The sequence below is a fragment of the Stegostoma tigrinum genome, chromosome 4 (assembly GCF_030684315.1).
Source record: "Stegostoma tigrinum isolate sSteTig4 chromosome 4, sSteTig4.hap1, whole genome shotgun sequence".
Classification (NCBI taxonomy): Eukaryota; Metazoa; Chordata; class Chondrichthyes; order Orectolobiformes; family Stegostomatidae; genus Stegostoma; species Stegostoma tigrinum.
This window is the reverse complement of record NC_081357.1, coordinates 122,252,858-122,274,437: the sequence shown is the minus strand read 5'-3', so window position 1 is coordinate 122,274,437 and position 21,580 is coordinate 122,252,858. Positions and strand designations below refer to the sequence as shown.

General features: G+C 38.6%; 1 protein-coding gene across 1 annotated transcript in view; it reads left to right on the top strand.

Moving 5' to 3' along the window:
- The window catches only part of LOC125452659 (tudor domain-containing protein 6-like), a 28,699-nt gene extending 10,253 nt beyond the window's left edge, over nt 1–18,446 (top strand). Inside the window, exons 2-3 of the mRNA XM_048531323.2 lie at nt 4,830–4,913; nt 17,209–18,446. Coding sequence (XP_048387280.2) covers nt 4,830–4,913; nt 17,209–17,576 — 452 coding nt within the window. The 3' untranslated portion in view covers nt 17,577–18,446. The remainder of the gene's footprint in view (nt 1–4,829; nt 4,914–17,208) is intronic.
- The last annotated feature ends 3,134 nt before the right edge of the window (nt 18,447–21,580 follow it).

Below are 21,580 nucleotides of genomic sequence, written 5' to 3'. Positions count from 1 at the left end.
TGGAGGCATGCAGTGTGGAAATAAGCTGTTTGGCCCAACTCAGGTTTCTTGAACTGAACTAGTTGCAGTTGCCTACTTTTGGGCCATATCCCTCTAAACCTTTCCTACCCTTGTACCTGTCCAAATGTCTTTTTTAGATGTTGTAATTGTACCCCCCCTCAACTTTCTCTGGCAGCTGTTGTTATTGTATAATTCTATAATGTTGTTATTCGCATCTTCATCAAACTCCTAGAAGTAAACTTAATGTACTGACATGTTCTAAAGTTAGTCCATTTAAAACACTTGCGAGTTGGGATCATACATACTTCCTATTTGCTATCTAAACTGTTTTGGTTCTGTGTGACCTGTCGTACATGCCCTGTTCTGTTCAGTCCTCCTGTGTTGGTTTGTATATTATGTTGGCATTATGTTTCAATCATGTGACTTGAGTTTATCTAACTGATAGCATATCTTTTTGTTTTTAACCAGAGCATTCTAATTATGGGCAAACATTGCCATTTGTGCTGTACTTTCAAACCAGATGAAAGGCACACCACAAAAGCTAAATACTGTGGGTTCTGGAAATCTTACATAAGGGAAGTATTCAGTCAGGCAGCTAGAGAGAGAATCAAGGTTAATGTTACAGTTGATGACCATTTACAGGACCTGGAAAAAGTTGGAAGTTTAATGGGTGTAGAAGAACTGAAAGTGGGGGGGCAGCGGGATGAAAGAGTCTACAATAGAAACGGGGAAAATGAGAGCTAAAGTTACTTAGGGTTTCTTGTAATCAAAGGGAGTAGTAATGAGGCCAGTAGGGCAATAATGTGCCTAGTGGAGATGCTTAGAACCTTGGGCAGGCAGAGGGAAGGATGCAAATAATGCATGGAAAGATGGCTTAGAGAGAATGACAGGGTTAAATTATTTGTAAAAGAAATGGTTCCATTCGGAATGAGTGCTTGCAAATGCTTAACCCTCCATCTTGACTTCCCTCTATCTTTCTCCATCTTCTCCACAAATCCAACCCTGCCGACCCAAACGCTTGACTTACTGAATAAATATTTCCCTGATTATCCGATACCGCTAGATAATTTTAAACTTGTTGGTACTGAGTGCATGTTGTTACGGGAATATACTATTCCTTTGTGTACAACTCATTGTGAAGGTTTTTGTGATCAGAAATAATGGGAACTGCAGATGCTGGAGAATCCAAGATAACAAAGTGTGGGGCTGGATGAACACAGCAGGCCAAGCAGCATCTAAGGAGCACTAAAGCTGACGTTTCGGGCCTAGACCCTTTGTCAGAAAAGGGGGATGGGGTGAGGATTCTGAAATAAATAGGGAGAGAGGGGGAGGTGGACTGAAGATGGATAGAGGAGAAGATGGGTGGGGAGGTAGGGAGGGGATAGGTCAGTCCAGGGAGGATGGACAGGGCAAGGGGGCGGGATGAGGTTAGTAGGTAGGAAGTGGAGGTGCTGCTTGAGGTGCGAGGAGGGGATAGGTGAGAGGAAGAACAGGTTAGGCAGGCAGGGATGAGCTGGGCTGGTTTTGGGATGCAGCAGGGGGAGGGGCCACTTTGAAGCTGGTGAAATCCACATTGATACCATTGGGCTGCAAGGTTCCCAAGTGGAATATGAGTTGCTGTTCCTGCAACCTACTGGTGGCATTATGGCACTGCAGGAGGCCCAGGATGGACATGTCGTCTAAGGAATGGGAGGGGGAGTTGAAATGGTTTGCGACTGGGAGGTGCAGTTGTTTACAGCGAATTGAGCGTAGGTGTTCCGCAAAGTGGTTCCCAAGCCTCTGCTTGGTTTCCCCAATGTAGAGGAAGCCACAATGTACAGCGGATACAGTATACCACATTGGCAGATGTGCACGTGAACATCTGCTTGATGTGGACAGTCATCTTGGGGCCTGGGATGGGAGTGTGGGGGCAGGTGTAGCACTTCCTGCAGTTGCAGGGGGGTGTGGTGGGGTTGGAGGGGAGTGTGGAGCAGACAAGAGCCGTGGAGAGAGTGGTCTCTCCGGAAGGCAGACACGGGTGGGGATGGAAAAATGTCTTTACTGGTGGGGTCGGATTGTAGATGGCAGAAGTGTCGGAGGATGATGTGTTGTATTCGGAGGTTGGTGGGGTTGTATGTAAGGACTAGGGGGATTCTCTCTTGGCGGTTATTGCGAGGGCGCGGTATGAGTGATGAGGTGTGGGAAATGTGGGAGACGCGGTCAAGGGCGTTCTGAACCACTGCGGTGGGGTGGGAGGGTGGTTGCGGCCCTTGAAGAACGAGGACATCTGGGATGTGCGGGAGTGGAATGCCTCATCCTGGGAGCAGATGTGGCAGAGGCAAAGGAATTGGGAATAGGGGATGGGATTTTTGCAAGAAGGTGGGTGGGGGGGGAGGTGTATTCCAAGTAGCTGTGGGAGTTGGTGGGCTTGAAATGGACATTGGTTTGTAGGTGGTTGCCTGAGAAGGAGACAAAGGTCCAGGAAGGTAAGGGTTGTGTTCGAGATGGCCAGGTGAACTTGAGGTTGGGTTGGAAGGTGTTGGTGAAATGGCTGAACTGTCCGAGCTCCTCTTGGGAGCATGAGGCAGTGTCGATACAGTCATCAATGTAACTGAGGAAGAGGTGGAGTTTAGGGCCGGTGTAGCTATGGAAGAGGGATTGTTCCATGTCACCTACAAAGAGGCAAGCGTGGCTTGGGCCCATGTGGGTACCTATGGCCACCCCCTTAATCTGTAGGAACTGGGAGAAATGGAAAGAGAAGTTGTTGAGGGTGAGGATGAGTTCGGCTAGGCAGATGAGGGTGTCGGTGATCATGATCCCCATCCTGAGTGACGAATGCAATAGGCTGTAAGTTGAAAGTAGTTCAGATAAATTATTCTTTGACTTGGAAGGGCTTTTTAAAAGCTTGGACAGGAAGAAGTGAGGTAAAGAAGCAGATTTTCAACTTCTGTAAAAATGTGAGGGTGTACCTGGTGACTGAATTGGTTCATGATTTTACAAAATAATTAATTTGCTCAACTCTTTAGAATTGGAGGGATTTGTATTTAGCTTAATAGTATTGAGGCTGAAAATTGTCTTGACATTGAAACACTCCTTTCCCCCCACCCCCACCAAAAAAAGGAGGAAATGAACACTGCATGCTTGACATGAGGCTTTTAACATGAAAAGAATTGTTGTTAATCTTCTGATTTAAACTGCTCCCATATTCTCGTTATTCAGTTTTAGTTTGACTTTAGGTGGTAGTTGTTCTTCAATTTATAGCCACCAGTCTCTTGCTTGTTAGTGGCCTGGTTCATTTTTTTCATTCATGGGACATTGGCAATAAGTACTGACTCAGCAGTGATGCCAATCCCTAATTGATAGAGAAGATGTAGAAATACCTACAATGCTGCTACGAAAGGAGTTTTAAGATTTTTGACAGCAACGGTGAAAGAACAGCAACATATTTCCATTTCAGGATAGTCCTGTGGCTTGGAGGGGAGCTTGAAGGTGTTGGTATTCCCATGCAGCTGACTTACTAATCTTCCAAATGTAGAGGTTGAGTTTGGAAGGTGCTGTCGGAGAAATCTGGGTGAGTTACTTTTCTGTTTCTTCGCATTGGTATGCGGTACTGCTGTGATTGGTACTCCATTTACCGTATTTAACAGGCATTCCCTTCACCAGTGCAATTAAGTTTACTTTAGCATGGATGGTGTCAAGTGGAGGGTACTCTGTCACATTCCTGACCCGTGACTTGATGGTGGACAGGCAGTAGGGAGTTCTGAACCTCTGGCATGCTTTTGTGGCTGCAGGATTAATATGACTTGTTTAGTTAAGTTTCTGGTCAGTGGTAACCTACAAGATGTTGATAGTATGGAGTTCTGTGGTAATGCTGTTGAATGTCATAAGATGATGGTTAGATACTCATTCTTGTTGGAGGTGGTCATTGCTCAACACTTGTGTGGCAACAAAAATTACTGTCGCCTTGGTCCAAGCTGGATGTTGTCCAATGGATTGCTTCAGTATCTGCAGTGTCGCGAATGTTGCTGAATATCATGTTGGCTGTTCGCTGATGATTACAACTGAAGTATTGGAGGGAAGATCATTGAAGCACTTGATAATGACGCATGAAAAAGATTTATCTAGATTCATGCCTTTCTCTCTTCAGCTTCATGTACCTAAAAAATGGAATACTTTGTTGTCAATATGAAATGGATATTTTTATCAATAAATTAAAATCAAGCTAAAGTTTGAGTCCTGGAGCATGTACATTGAAAATTTGAAATTTTTGTGCCTAAGCAGTTGAGTGTGAATGTGTATTTCAGTATTTTGCTAAGAGGAAGCTTAAGGTTGCACAATGATGACGTGACCTAACTTCTAAAAGAAATTGATCCCTCGCAAACCTCTTCACAGTTGGTATTTGCAACAGCTTGGATGTAGTTCTGTTTTCTTCATCAAGTAACTTTTTTCAAGCAGCATACACTTCATTCCTTGACCGGGTTGCCATTACTCTCAAGGTGCCTTGCTTGTCATAGAGCAAAAAAGTGCTCTGTTTTTAATTGCAAATATTAGTTCAAATACATAGTTTGATGTCCTGTTTCCTGTACAGGAGGAAGAACTTCTAGTGAAATGAATTTTCTTTTTATATTAATCTATTGCTGAATTGAAGTTACATTGAGGCAGCTTTCTTCTGCATAGAATTAATGGAGTTAAAAGCTTAATAAAGACAGGTGGTCTGTTTTGCCTAGCTACTGCTCAGGTGTAAAATATTTTATAAAAAAGACTTTTGCAACATATTGCACTTGTAATTTTTGAATATTAATTCATTTAGATATAATGAATGGATGGTACTTTCAATTTTCTCCCCTCAGGATTACAGATAACAATAACTGAAAAAGTTGCTGTAAAAGAGGAAAGCATTCCTTTGAAAGAGCCATTTACTGGCATGGAAAAAGGTACTTAAAGTTTTGAAAAGAATCCTAGTGATTTTTACTTGTGTTTCTGCACTTAAATGCACTTGTTAGTGAACCACATGTAATTTTGCAAAGCATTAATTGCCTTTGTAGATTGTATGATGTCAAATCTGAAATTTTCTTGTTGCACTTGTCTGTTTAGTCTTCATGTTTAAAACATTTTCTTTTATTGTGATTCTATTCCACTGTTGGCGTATCGTGTTATAAGCTGTTGTGTCTTGTCTTTCAAATGTTATGGTTTGTTTTGTTTGGAGGGGGAAGGTAAGAATGAGCCAGTTCGATCCTGTTATGGTATAAACCTGTTTGTGACTTTTTTCAACATGGAGCGATTTGGCTGTTGCTTGCCAACTGCCTTCCTAACATTTGAGCTACCACTTTAAATTTCCAACATGAGTCTTCCAGAAACAAACAAACAAAATTGTGTTTTTTAGAAAAATCATGTTCTGCAAAGAATTGAATAATTGCTGATTACAAAAGAAATGGGGCACAGAAACAGACGTTTCAACCCAATCAATCTGAGAGCATTTAAACCTCACTTGAATCTCCTATCTAACTACCTATTCACTTTTCTTTCAGATGCTTGACAAGTTTCCCTTAAATCTGTACTAATCACTTCCTCACCATTCCCATTCCTTAAATTTTCTTTTCTGAATTTCTGTTGGGTTTCTTTTTAATTACTATCATGAAGCCCCTATGTTCTTCCACCTTTTTTGTTTGTTCAAAACATTTCATTAATTTTTAAAAATTCCTTCTTTTCACCCCCACCCTTACCTAGACTTGCACATTCACAAATAATAACTACCTCACATTCATCCACTAGAATTAATTTGCCTATGTTTTCTCTCTTTCTCTTTCTCTCTACCCCCAATTCAAGACTTCAAAATTGTTGCAGCCCCTCAGTGAGAAATTGGTCAGAGTTCCACAGCCATTGCTGCTTCAAAGTCTATGACCACACCTTGACAATCTTTTACCAGTAAAGACCCAGCCTATTAATTCTTTCCTAAAATGTGCATGAATTTCTGGTGTAATTGTTGTAAATCTCCTCTCCACCCTTTTTTAATCACTGTACATCTTTTGTGTAAGATGATGTCTAGAACTTGTTGAGCATGGCTTCCCAACATTTCAGTTCCATCCCTTTTTAAAAAATAAAATCCAGTCCTAGGTTTATGTATATGTTGGCCTGCTAACCTGTAGTGCAGCCTTTAGTAGTATATTTGATTGTACCTTGTACTCTCAAAATTTCCTTGTTTCTCTGTGTACACCCCAACCCCCCTCACTTGCACTTTCACAACCGCCTTACACTTAACAATTAGAAATCACTTGTCAATGTCTCCACACTTATACAAAAAGGTCATTCAGGATAGTGATTGAGATTTCTTATTTTTTAAATCCATTGTGACTATTCAGTATTTCTCTATGTTCTTGTTTTCTCTTTCAGTAATGATTCCGTTAATTTTCTTGCCACCGGTCTTAGGTTAACTAGACTCTAATTCCTTGGATGTGCTCTCTTGTTCCCCCTTTAAACATAGGGATTAATTTTGCTATCCACTAGTCCTTTGCCCAATACTTCCACCAAACAACATATTTAATATATAGTTCTGCCTCATTAACTAAATGTTCACAAAATTCTTTAAAATTATGTATGTGAAATTCATCTTGACCATAATGGGTTTTTCCAATAATCGACAATGGGTTCATGGTCCTCATTTAGATTCTTAATTCCAGATATTATATTCAGTTCAAATTCTACCATCCACCGTGGCGGGATTCAAACCTTCAGAACATTATCACTGGACTGTTAATTCAAAGACCCAGATAATGTCACTAGGCGATTGTTTATATAATTGGCAAACAAAGTAGGCCCAGTACCGATCCCTGTGGAACACTGGTCACAATCTCCAGTCCAAAAAGCAACCCTCCATCACCACCCTCTCTCTCTCCTCCCATTAAGCCAATTTTGTATTCAGTTGGCAAGCTGACCCTGAATCCCATCCGATCTAACTTTGCTAATTAGTCTACCATGTGAAATCTTGTCAAAGACTTTGCTAAAGTCATGGACACAATGTCTGCCACCCTGCCCTCAATCAGTCCTTTTGGATACTACCTGAAAAAATTCACTCAAGTTTGTGGGACACTACTTCCCTTGCATAAAACCATGCTGACTATCCTTAATCAGCCTTCGCTTCTCCAAATACATGTTGTCCCTGTCTTTCAAAATCAACCTTCAACAACTTTATCTACCTACGATGCCAGATTCACAGGCCTGTAGTTCCCAGGCTTCTCCTTAACAGCCTTCCTTAAATAAAGGCACAACTTTAGTCACCATCCAGTCATCTGCCTCTTCATGTGGTTATAGACCAAACTCCCTGCTAGGGACCCCTCAAATTTCCCCTAACTGCCCGTAACATCCTGGGATACACTTGATCAGCTATTAGAGACTTATCCACCTTGTTTTCTAAACTGCCAATACTACTACTGTAATGGTGAGCTGTTTTCAAAACATTGGTATTTATTTCCCTCAGTTCTCTAGCCTCCATTTCTTTCTCCACGTTATAAACTGATGTGAAATTTCATTTAGTATCTCTCCTATCTCCTGAAGCTCAACATGTAGACGACCCTATTCTCTCCCTAGTTGTTGTTGTTTTGCTCTTATAGAATCTCTTTAGATTATCCTTAATCTTATCTACCAAGACTATCTTATTCCATTTTTGCCCCATTTATTTCCCTATTAAGAATGCCCCTGCACTCTTTATACTTTTCAGGACATTCATTTGAACCCAGTTGCTGATACCTAATATGAATTTCTTGTTTTTAACCAGAACCCCTCTAATCTTTATTCACTATTGTTCCCCACTCTTACCAGCCCTACCTTTCACTCTAACAGGAATATAATGCTTCTGAACTCTTGTTATTACACTTTTTTGAAGGCCTTTCACTTGTCAGTCTTCTCTTTACCTGCGAACAGTCTATTCTGATCCACTTCTTCTGAGTGTTCCTGTGTCGTAGCATTAAAATTTGTCTTACTCAATTAAGTTCTTAACTATTATAGAAGGCCTATCCTTTTCTGTAACTATTTTAAAGCTAATAGAATTATGATTGCTCACTGCAAAGTGTTCCCCTACTAACACTTTAAGTTATTTGTCCTGTCTCACTTCCCAAGTGAAGGTCAAGTTTTGTTCCTTTCCTAATAGGTAGATGTACATTTTGATAAGGAAAACTATCTTGAACACATCAAACAAATTCCTCACCATCCAAACCCTTAAACACTTTTGCAGTCCAAGTCAATGTTTGCAAAATTAAAACTCCCTACTATTATAATTCCATAATTTTTACATGTATCTAAGATTTTTCTATAAATTTTCTCTTCACTTTTCCTCTGATTACTGGGATCCTGCATTACAATTCCATCATGATGATAATCCCTCTCATTTCTAAGCTCTACTCATGTAGTTTCACTGGACAGTTCCTCAGAAATGACCTCTCTAAGTAGGTAGTAGCTTTTTTCCTTAATCAAAAAAGCCACTCCTCTTCTTATCCTTCCTATAGCATCTGAAAGCCAGAATATTGAGCTGCCAATCCTATCTTTTCCTTCAGCCTTGCCTTGAAATAAATATACAGTCAATGACACTTGACAAACACGTAGACGGGCCTGTCCTACAAACTCCATGTGAAAAATGTCAGTCCTCTTTTACGTATTATTTTTACTTGTTTTTATTTCTGCACTACAAAGGTTCCAAAAATTTTAAATGAAAAATTCCAGCTTCTATTTAAAAGACAGTGAAAATTCATAAAGAAATTCTGCTACTTGGGAGCAGCTGCAAGATCATGTTACTCTTGTTCAATCATATATTTTTGTTCCCAATGTGCATATGGTGTGTTATGGCAGAACACGTCTGATAGTCAGCATTCGTGATACGTTATTTGGTGTTGTATGAAGGGAGAACTTACTCCCTTCATACAACACCAAATAACGTATCACGAATGCTGACTATCTATTCTATATAGATGCTTATCAATGTCTGAAATTCCCACCTAGTTCTAACTTAGTTGGTTTAGAGAAGATAGCTAACATCTGGTCTGAGGATGCTGTGTGCACCATGTATATGTAAATAATACATCTTGGAGATGAAAACCATGTTTAATACTATGGTAATTTAAAATCCTTTCAAAGTGGCTTAGCTGACTAGTTAGAAAATATGCTCATCTTGAATGTTAAGACCCACCTGTAATTTTGGAATGACTTGGATAACTGAGGTATAGTAGTTAGTAGTAATTTAGGGTAGACGCCTTTTGCAACAGTAGAAATCTATATGTCTAAAGTGTTTGGAACACATCCCTTAGATGGCTTTTTAACTGCTGTGTTAGTTTTTGACCATTTTAAATCTTAGCTGGACTCTCCATTATTCATGTCTGAATCAGTTTCCTGCATGAAACACTAGGTATTGTCCACTTCCTGTCCTTGGAATGCTGGCTTTTCCAGAAAACTGGACAATGGCAGAGCATCTTAATCCTGTCACTACATATGAGTTTCTGGTTCTCTGGTTGAATCTTGGTTATTAGTGCGATAGGCCTATTGTCAGAAGCTAACAATGTTGAAGAGACTCAGCAGGTCTTGACAATTTCTTTTTGGAGTAAAAGATTTAACTTTTCAATTTCCGTATGACTCTTCAGGACTCTTCTTGGACTCAGTATTAACATGCTACTCTCCACAGATGCAACCAGACTTCCTGAATTTCTCCAGCATCCTGCTTTTGTTTCAGATTTCCAGCATTCTGCTTTTATTCTATTGACTGAGATTTGTTTCTCAGTTACTTCCATCTTGAGAATCTGAAATCATGAGAAATAGCAGCATAATGTAGGAATTTTACTCTTGCATCTTGTTCTTCACCCTTGTAATTTACTTGCCCATGTGACACTGACAGATGGGATTCTTTACTGGATCTGTGCTCCTGTAAATGAACAAATCACTTGGTGTGCCAACAGACCTAAATTCTGACTGCATGTATATATATTGCTGTTGTAATGAATGGAAGTGATCATGTTTTGTTGTCGGCATCATAGTATCCACAGGCAACTTAATTTTGTTGATGTCTTGTTTTTATTACCTTTGCTCATTGTGACAACAATGCTGGAACTCCCTACCTGACATGTGAACTCATTGCTAACACATGAAAGACAGCATGACAGGGTGTTCTGCTATAATGTGATAGTTGCATTCCAGCACAACATTGTGTTGTAGAAAAACGTGTTATATAAATAACTGGGTCAATGGGAAAAGTGGGGTTAGAGGCAGACCATCAAAAAAGCAAAACACAAAGGATAGCACTGCTTTCAGCAGCTGTTCACACAGGTTGGTCTGACTGTGACAGTGGCTTTGCAGCTCCTTCTCTGATTGACACAACCGTCCTCATTATTTCCAAAATATGCAGGATAGCTATCCAGGTGTCCAGGTCAATGCGTACCCCTTAGTTAGCAACACAGTTGACAGATTGTCCAATCTTTATCACATTGCTGCTTGTGGTAGTGTTGTGTGAAATTAGCTGCTGTATTTTCGACAACGACTGAACTTCAAAAATACTTTAGTGGCTGTTAAGCTGTTTGTAACATTTGAGGTTGTGAAAAGTAAGCAAGAAGATCTAGGTTCAAGTCTGCCTCAGAACTCGGTGGTCAGGGTAGGTGCATTCAGTGTGCCGAAAAAGATTGAGTATCAGTCAGCAAATTCTTCCAACACTGCCAGTAGCAGACTGAAAGATTGGGAGAGACTCCTGGTCAGTCATGTGACTGAAAGACTTTACCACCACTGCCACAGCTCCAGACTGCAACATATACATGTGTGTATATTGCCATAGCAACTTAGACTCCTTCAGCAATCTTATCGCCACACCACAAGGGTATTGAGGGATATGGAGCAAAGGTGGGAAAATCAAGTTGACGCACAAGATAATCATGACCTGACTAATTACTTAAATAGGCTGCTGGATCCTCTTATTGTACTTGGGTCCTGTGCCTCAGTGTTTCCTTTCCAGGGAAGTTAAATATACTGTTTTTCATTCACCTTGCTTTTCCTGATAACAGACCTGCTGACTTTTTTTTTCGGTTTTAATGAGGGCCGACAGCGAGAATTTCTCTGGGACTCTCTCTCTCAGCATCGTACGAGTGCAGCGTAGGTGTCATTAGCAAAGGGCTCCTAACAGCAAGATGCCTACTCAATGGAATCGTGTTATGGCAAACACGTTCATGTTTTAGAAATAGTGTTCCCCTATTTGTCAATCACATTATAGCCAATTTGCATTGCCGGAACACGCGTCACAGCAGAACCCCCTGTATTTCAAGGAGGCAGCTCGAGACGCTTCTCCAGACCAGTTATAGATGGGCAATAAATGCTGGCCGAATCAGTTATGCCCACATGCCTTTTTTTTTGAGTTGCTCTTTGAGGAAATTGCTCCAATGTGCAACATAGATTTCCAGTTTCTTAATTAACGTTACAGTTAACGTACCTCTTCTAAACTTGGTTTTAAAAAAATGTCACTGTAGTAGTGTGTGAAACTATGACTTCTATATTTGAACTTGTTGACCTGCACAGAATGTTGAGTAGAACCAAAATAGCTCTAAAGAAATCATTAGTTAGTCGGAACTGCAGATGCTAGAGAATCTGAGATAACAAGGTGTAGAGCTGGATGAACACAGCAGGCCAAGCAGCATCAGGAGCAGAAAGGCTGACATTTTGGGCCTAGACCCTTCTTCAGAAAATGAAAAATTCAGGAAATTTCTGAAGGGTCTAGGCCTGAGATTTCAGCCTTCCTGCTGCTCTGATGCTGTGTTCATCCAGCTCTACACCACCTTGTCTTTTAAGAAATCATATTAGTTTTGTCATTTTGTTCAATGTTGAGGTCAGATAAACTGATTTTTTAAAAAAAATCTTTGGCTAACATGCCTCCACTATCCCTGCAGCCTTCCAAGTAGTTAGCAGTAACATCACTTAACTAACTTCGTTCATGGATGTGAGAGTCATCGGCAAAGCCAGTATTTGTTGTGCATGACTTTAACAGAAGTTGATATTTTATTGTGCTACATATCCAGCCCAGTAATGTGCTAACTAAGTGGTAGGAGACCACCTTCTGCAGGAGGAGGGTGTACTGTGTTCCCATGTGAAACAGTAATATTCTTTTCATATGAATTAATTTGAGTGTTAAAACTGATTTTGCTGGAAAGCTAAATTGCAATCAGTGGTTGGCATTGACATCACAGCTTCCATCAGTTTTCATTGTGCATTTGGTTGATTGGAGGTATTTCTTTGGCTGTCATTTTTTTAGACTTAAGTTTATTGTTTGTGGTGATGTAGGGGTAACTTGAAATAGTCAAGGTAGAAACTGGTTCCTTAGATAATATTTTGACCTTCACAATTGTGATTCCTAACTAATGTCTGTTGATCTCTTGAATGTGCACAATGACTGAATATCCATACTGTCTATGGTTTTTTTTAAAAAAAGAATTCAAAACTTGGTAAAGATGTTCCTCCTTATTCCATTCATAATAGCTCAATTCCTTTATCCTGGGATTGTGATTCACTGTTTGCAATTCACAAGCTTGGGGAGCTATCCAATTGATGTTTATTCTATTAAGTTCTCAAAAAATTAGAACTTTTAGGTGATTTGTAAACTACAGAATTTAAAACTATTTTTCACTATTTCTCCTCATAGGATAGTCATCATTCTCATGAATTTCTTGCACTGCCTGCTAAGCAGCACTACTTCAGTAAGGAGATCAAAACCACACAGCACCCTTCACGGGCTTGCACTAAAGCCAAATATAGCTGTAGCAAGAGTGTTTTACTCTAGCCTTTTTATTATAAAAGCAAACATACGATGTGCCTTCCTAAATTTTTTTCTGTTAATTTTGTGATTTGTGTACACATACACCAAATCTATCTTATCCTCTGAATATCAGTATGTTAAGTTTCACTTTTTTGCACAAATATGTTTGATATTTTTATAAAGTTTACTCATTCTCCTTAACCAAAACCCATAATTTATTATATGGCATGTTTAAATGTCACTCTAAGTATAACCCTGGACATGGTAGTGATTTCAGTTTTGTTTATAAACTTTTTTAAATTTTGGTTATTCATGGGATGTTGAAATTGTAACTGCCAAATGTACGGCATGTGCCAAAAAAACGTTTTTGTCTTAATTATATTTTGAATAAATAATTAATAAACCATTATGATTACTTATTTGTAATTTACTTTATTTCACTTTTAATCATTACCATTCATTACAATCTCTTTGGAATTCAGTCAGGTCCATAATAGTCATGCATAACAACCCCTCATATGTCATGACATATAAGTGTCAACCCAGTAACTCTTAACCTGGGGAAAAAAAAAGTTGGTATCAAAAAATCAACTTGTATTTTACTTTCCTAGTCCTATAGAAGTAGACAATTGTACAGTTTCCCACATTTGTATTCAATTTGCCCTTTACAGTTAAACTGCCAATATCTTTCTGCAGCCCTTCCTCTCTATTTTATTGTCAGCAAGCTTGGATATATATAATTTTTTTTGTCTAAGTCAGTGATACTGATTTGCTGAGGCCCAAGCATTCATCCTTGCAGTATTCCACAATTTACAACTTGCCAATGTGATATGGCATTTATAATATTTCTTCTAGTTTGTGGCCACATTGTAACTCCATGCCATCAAGTGACCACAGTGGGCTTTGTATTTTGGAGAGTTTGTGTTTCAATGTGCACCAAGGTTTGAATGGCTGATTATTACAAATTTCAAGCCTGCCCTAGATATTCTGACTGATTTTGGCTGCTTTAAAATATTTTTTCCAAGCTTTTAGTCGTCCTCCAACTGTCTTTGACTCAGTGTCTGCTTTTTCGAGTCACATCTTGTATTGCAGTTGGAAAGTATTTTTGTTAAAGATTGTCAGTGTACAATAAACAAATCCAGCATCTCTTATGATCTTGTGATTGGGCCTGGCAATGGCTAAGTGATTTTTTTTAAAAAAAATGTTACTTGAACTGGATAACACAATCTTGTATGCTGCCACCATGTGTTCTCCTTCAGCCTTCCAGAAAGGGCACTAATTGATTAATATTCAATCTGGTGACCTGAAGTTAACTATAAACCAATAGGTAGAATTGTTGTGTACAGTCCATGGCCACTAACAATGACCATAGTAAATCATGCGTAACTTTGACCAAGGATTTGTCTGATCATGACTGACCCTTCTATGTGGAGATTAATCATTTCTTCTTATCTCAAGATATTCTGTAGTGAGTTAAAACTATCTTCTAACTGGATAGAAGCTCTCCTGATATTCATAGGCAAGAATTGCAGAAATTACCTTTCTTTTCTGTTCTCAAATGGATAACTCATACAAAAATAGATGTTGAAATTCATTGAACTTGCTTGTCTCTAGATGTGGTTTGGAGAGAGGCAGAATTTAATTATATCATCCAGGTTTAGCTACCATTTGGCACCCTGTGGCTTATTTGAGAGTTTAAATTTAATTAGGTAAGCCCTGTGCTGAATTATGAATCAGCAGTAATTGTGCCCACGTTAATGAGATTACATTATTTGGGCTTTTAGACAGAAACATTTCGACATTTGCATTATTACGAATTTATATTGTCATTTTGAGCCTTATTGGGAACTTAATGAACTGGATGTAGATCCTAATGATTTCACCCCAATAGTGAAATAACAAAAACAGGTTGCTGACAGATCTGACAGCATCTGTGGAAAGAAATCAGTTAAAATCGTGGCTCCAGTGACTTTTTTCCCTTCAGAACTTCCTCAGTTGGTAAGATGATAAAGGAGGTGTACAGCATGCTTGCCTTCATTGGTCATGGTATTGAGTATAAAAGTTGGCAAGTTGTGTTGTCTAAAATTTCAGGCCACGTTTGGAGTATTGTGTGCAGTTCTTGTTGCTATGCTTTAGGAATGATGTGGAGGCTTTGGAAAGAATGCAAAAGAGATGTACCAGGTTTTTGCAGAATTCAAGTGTATATATAAAATTTGAGGCATAGACAGGGTGGATAGTTGGAGTCTTTTCCCTGGGCTGGAAACGTCAAGTAGTAGGGGGCATAGGTTTAAAGTGAGATGGACGAAAGTTTAAAAGTGATGTGTGAGGCGGGGTAGTAAGCATGTGGAACGGGATAAGGTAGCAACATTTGAGACATCTGACACATGAGCAGGCAGAGTCTAGAGGGATGCATATGTGCAGACAGATGGGATTAGTTTAGCAAGTCATTATGACACAGGTATAGGGTGAAGGGCCTGTTCCTGTGCTGTACTGTTTTGTTCTTGAACTTGTATGTTTTAAGGAAATCTTCTCTCATGCATCTGATTAATAGAAAAATGGACATTCTTAGACTAGGGAACTTGTTTTGATATCCATGTCAGAAAATCTGTTCTACGTCAAACGGCATTTGATTTCTAACTTTAATTTGTTTTTGCATTGTAGGATAATGCTTCATTTAGGAAACATTGAAGGTTGTGGGGATTTACAGGCATACATTTTAATAGCAAAAAGGAGTTGCAATTCTGGTGTGACTATCGTAAAAGTGTACAAATGAACAACCTGGTGATAAAAATTTCAGTGTTATTGTTGGAACTTCTCTTTGAAATAACTATAGAAAATGTAAAAGTGCATTTGAAGAAATAGCCCTTATGGATGAATTGTTTGTTTGTTTTTTCAGTGGTTACTCTTATGAAATAAAACCAGTAGCACTGTTTGTGATTTGGACCAGATATTTGTCTTTTGCACATGTATTTCTTCAATTTTTCCAAAGGCACACTTGAACAAACTCTTGGTGAGTCGAAAGGAAATAAAGCAGTATAATGATTCATATCAGGTGGGTGTACTGGAAAAGTTAAGATTACTTTCTTCCTATCAAAACTTATATAATTTCAATTCATCCTATTCCATTTGGGCCAGTATGGAGTTTGACTTAAAATCTGATTCCTAACTCTTGTCCTCGTAGCCTAGCATAAACAGGCAAGCTAAATGCCCTGGCTTTCAAACACTTGATTGTCCATGCTGAAATTAGTGTATTTTTGTTCTCTATTTTCAGCCCAGGTACACTGTACAGTGAGTAACCATGAGGCATTTCCTGCAATAACCTAACTGCAGTTTGAAGAATCATCAAAACTAGTTTTTATAATTGACCTGACATAATGAATAGATCTATTTTTGGAATAATTACACACAGCATACTAACTTTAGATGTTCCAATGTTTTTAAGGCATGAAACATGGCCTTACTATGGTCCGCTTGGTCCTGCCTCAGTAAAAATGGAAGAAAAGTACCTAATATTGAAAATAATTCCCTAATGGATGGCTGTATTTTTAAGTTTTTAATGAAATAACAAATGTGTAAAATTAATCTCCATACCTACAGTTTTCTTTGTAAGTGCTCTCCTACCCCACTTTGGCCTCTACTGTTGGATTGAGATTGGCTGTACCTCAAACAGCAGCTTCACTTTCCTTCCTCCTCAGTCTTTGAGTGTGTAGTAGCAATCAGGAACAATTTGTTCTTGCTGTCCTTCATATGGTTTCAATTTCCAGGTCTGTTAATCTAAGGTAAAGCTCTGTTTTGAAGTTTGATCTTAATTTGTTCTGTAAGCTTGTACGGCAAACTTGAACAACTATTGTGTAATGTCTTTCAACATTTGGGTCTCTGGTTCTTTTGTTATGTTAATTTACCTTTTTCAAAACTGCTTAGCTCTCTTAGTTGGCATAACTGTTCTGGTAAATGCCGGGTGTAAATCATCTCCTAGACCCTGTTGTGATGCAGTATTGTAAACCATAAATATCTGTGGCAAATTTATCATAATGTAGAAGATTTCAACCCTGAGTTTTGAGTTGATTGCAGTATGGAATTTAGGTCTGTTAATAATCAAGACATGTCTTTGCACAACAGACATGGGGCTGTAACTAGGCCATTTTAAAGCATTCTTAATCCTGCAATTCCCAATAAAAGAACAATGATATCATGAATGTGGCTGGTTGCTAAATTTGTTAGAAGTATGGGTTTTTTTTGGCTTAACCAGTTGAAGATATTTAGGGTCGGGGATGAACAATTAAAACTGGGATTTGATTAAAGATTAGTAGTCCTTTTGCAACACTCTTATCCACTTGTGTCCCTTATTAGGGTCATCACGTGAAGATCATGGTTATGTAGTTTTCAATGCTGTCCCAAAATTTCCTGATTACAAAAAAACAAGGTTTTGATTTTTCCTTTGTTTATTTTTGTTTCTTTAATAGAATCACCCTCATTGATACTTCATGCTGATCATGATATTTGTGTGGATGTTCAAAGTGAGAAGGAACACCAGAACAGTGGGTCCAGCTACCCAAATCCCAGTACTGATGTCTCCCAAAAGGAAATTGTTGGTTTTGAAGCTCACTGTGAAAAACAAGATGGTCAAACGCTTTGTTCGCTTATGGCAATAACTGCTGTTGATAGTGTTGAATTAGACGAAGAACAATTGATTGATGGTGCCAGCGTCAATGTCACTGATGCTATAAAACCTTCTACTGATTCAGAAGTTACGTCGCTCGAACATTTCATAGATCAAAACCAAAAATACCAATTGATGCCTATTGCTGCACTTTCAGCGCCAGAAAAATGAAGCGGACGTGAAAATTTGTCAAACAAATATGTAAAAACCGAAAGAACTATCATCGTAGAGGGCACTTCTACAGGAGACTCGGTGGTTTGTCTTCAATAATGTCATCAGAGATCTTTGGGGAAGATTTGTAAAGAATTGTTCTGATTATTCCTTATTAAAAATACCATGGCTACAAATACTGAAAAATGAGCTTTTCATTTAGCCTTTACTTGCTCAACTGATTTTAAAGATTCTTTGGAGAAGAATACTGTAGACTCTGGAATCAATCCCCAGTCCCTAAAGCAGAAACCACTCCATGTTTGATTGATCAGGTTCCTAATAGAATAATGTATGATCTTTATATTTTGGGATGTTACAGTATTTCAGTGTATGTTTTAAATTTTGGATTGAAGCTTGCATACAATTCACAGCAAAACCCAGGGTTTTCTCTTAATCGCCATGAAGATGTCTAAATTTCTGAGGGATGCTGTGGGGGGAAGCGGGGTGATGGTCCAGTAGTAGTTATTAACAGGTGTGGCCTGTTGGATAGAATTTAAATTTAAAGGTTACTGCTGGTACCAGTCAGTTAAAATTGACCATTTTCATCTATAATGGTGAACATAGATACTTGAAGTTGTAAAATATGATAATTCTATTAAGCAAAAATTGTAAAGAATCTTGCTGAAATCGGATCAGTATGCAAGTCTGTCAATTGTCAGAATTATTTCTATATGTACGTCACAGCCAAAAGTATAATCACCCTTGGTTCCTTTTTAAAAAAGGCCGAACACAAACTTTAAATTATGGATTATTATGCAAGCCAACAACTACAAGTCCTAGAAATAAGCAGGATATTTCCAAAAGTAGTAGTCATCAAATACTTTTAATGTACACAGCAACCTGTTTAAAATGTGTTCACCTGAAATAACAAATAAAAGCTTGTTTATCAGACATTTTTGCAGTTTCATGAAATCTTCATGTTGACACTTAGCAGTTGCTTTGTGTTTTACACCCATTTTATTGCACAGCAGATTATGGAAAACCAAGTCATCAGATTCTGGTTCTCCATTTTCCCAATTACATATTGGTATGCCAGACCTTACTATAAAGTAATCATGCTTTCTCATTTATGTGCTTGTGATGTGTATGAAAGTTCTTGACAATTCTAAATGATCCTTCAATTTTATGGCTAGAATGTTTGTTTATTTAGTGCATTATGTAGCATTGCTGGTTTTCAGCATTTGTTGCAATTGAAATGTCCTTTTTTTAATAGCTTTGTCTACTGATGTGAGAATTGTGGGTGGATTAAAAACTTGCTGGAGGGAGCAAGTTTTAAAGGGTAAGATGTCCCAGTTAGTAACAGTAATGTTAATTTCCTTGGCGTTTAATGTTTTGTTTCTAAGAAGTATCAAGAATGAAAGATGATTACTGCACTACACAAAAACGGCAGTTTGATTGTCTGAGTGTAAGTAAATGACACTGCCCAGTGGCCATTCTGTTCCATCTCTTCGTTCAGATACAGCATTTGTAGACAGCTCAATCATGACAGTAGCATCACAAGTCACCAGTTTCACTGAACTCGGCTTATCTTTCACCTCCCATTATAAACAATTGGAGTACTCATACCATGATATCTTATTAGGTAATAAGGTGAAGTGATAAATTATAATTAAGTGCATAATTAACTTCGCTTTTGAGTTATGACCTTGTCCTCCTGAATTTACCAAGCTAGTGGCCCAAGTGTAAGAATATAGACCACTACAAGCTTGGAGAATTTGAACTCACTTAGCTCAGGAATTGTTTTACTAATTGATCATTAACTTTAGTTAATCTGGTTCAGTTACCTCCAATAGGAAGGGAAATAGATCCTTGCCCACTAGAGAAAGCAGCACAAGATGGAGTTGTTGGAGCTCTGAACATCAACTGGGAAAGAAAACTTCCTGCTGATTACCACTCATTGCATTCCAGCCTATCCCTTGGTTATGAATCAGCACTAATTCATGTTAAATACCACTTGAAAGAATCACTGATAGACGCAAAATTTACTTGAGATTTCAGTGACAAGGCATAACTGTTAAACCAGATCTAGGACAGGTGCTGATGGAACCAGCAAGATGGAATAAACTAATTGATGTTGACTTCACCAATTTTGTCTAGCATAATCATTGATAGATGCATCTAAGTTAGTAGGTGTGGCCGTTGTGGATTGTCTTGACACTGACAATACCTGCCATTGTCAGGCACTACCTCTGCTAGAGGTGATAGATTTCTAACTTAAATCTGGCATTCATTATAGACTGTGTGGCAGTTGCAAAATTGTCTTCAACCACAATTTCTGACCTTTTGTCACCCAGATAGTCTTCATTCTGCCCTTGCTGTCAATCTGGGGCATCAATCTTGCTTTGAAGAAAACAGCTGGTGCACCTTTTTTCAAAAAGAAATCCTGATTTGTGAAGCTGCAACACAAAGACATGTTGATTCCATTGTTTGAAATGAATTTGATTAGCTCAATGAACCCACTATCAAAGGATTAGATCTAAACTCTAATATCGACGATTAAACAACTAACTAAGTTAATAGCGTGCCTTTTAAAACTCAGTGTAGTAAACACAGCGAGACTAGGCTGAAGCATCCAGCTTCTTTGTCCAGATCCAAGTCTGGAGTTTAGTGCTTCTGTAAACTGATCTATTGTAAAATTCTATTCATTCTACAAGTTCAACAACATTCTAAAGTCACTTGCATTTAATTAAACAAACCCTGGCCTTGGATTGTTTATAAAAAGATCCATTTATAGGAGCCACTTGGATTGAGGAAGAGATACTTTAGAGTTAGGATTTCTGTTTCCTGAGCTATGTTATCCTGCTATGTTCTGATGATAGGAACTTAAGTAGGCTGTTCAGCCTGTTGAGCTTGCCTTGCAATTCAATATGATTATAACCGATTAACACTTTAACCCATCTCATAACCCTGTCCAGTCTCTAAGACATCACTACTGCAGCCTTCTGCAGTAGAGAATGCTAGATATTCACAATGTGCAGCTTAAAAATTTATTTGGAACTAAGCAACATTCCTTGCTTGGGGGAAACCTCTTACCTGCACATACATTGTAGGTCTCCCTTCGCATTCTGTAGGTTTCAGTAAGACCACTTCTCATTCTTCGGACAAACTGAGCCTGTATTTCCCTAGTATTTCAGTCTGTCTCTGGAACAGTACTACCACTCCTGGGAACAAGTGTAGGGAACCTTTTGTTTCTGCCCTTCAATGGAATGTTATCTTTCCTGAGATAGACTAAAACATCTCAGTATTTCAAGTGCAGTCTAACCAACTAATTGTGTTGTGCCCACTTGTCACAGCCTGCCAACATGATTGGTTATTTTTTCCTACTATCAGTTTTCTGTCTGTTAGCTGATCGTTGATACATGCTGGTACACTACCAACTGTGCCATGTGCATTAATTCTTCCGATAAGCCTCCATTGGGGAACTAAAAACATTCTCAAAATCTGTTAATATTACCATTAGTTCCCCTTCATCAACTGTTGTTAACATCTTCAAAATAAAACTTTATCAAACTCAATTTCTTATTTGCAATTCCATTTTGATTATGCCCATCAGATAATTACCAACCAGCTGTTCATTTATTGCATGCTTTATAATCGATTTAAGCTGTTCCCTAAATACTAATGTAAGGCTAACAGGTCTCTAGTTAAATTGTGCTGGTGTAACCTGATGATATGTATATCTGTGAAACTATTCCAAATTCTGGGTAGTCCATTTAACTGGTGTGGATGTAAACTTGCAATGCACTCCCTTGGTGTCATCCTTCACTACAGCACAAGATCTAATTTATATAGCTCCACTTTAAATCTCTGTTGTGGAGCAAGAGGGACTGCAGCTTCAGGAATGAAACTAGTAACAGCAGCCCAACTGTGTTTCCCTCTCTTGTGGTATGCCATAAGGCAGCAGTGATCCTGTTGGGAGGAGATGGGACCCCAAAACAGTCTCCAGGCAGAGTGGACTCTCAATA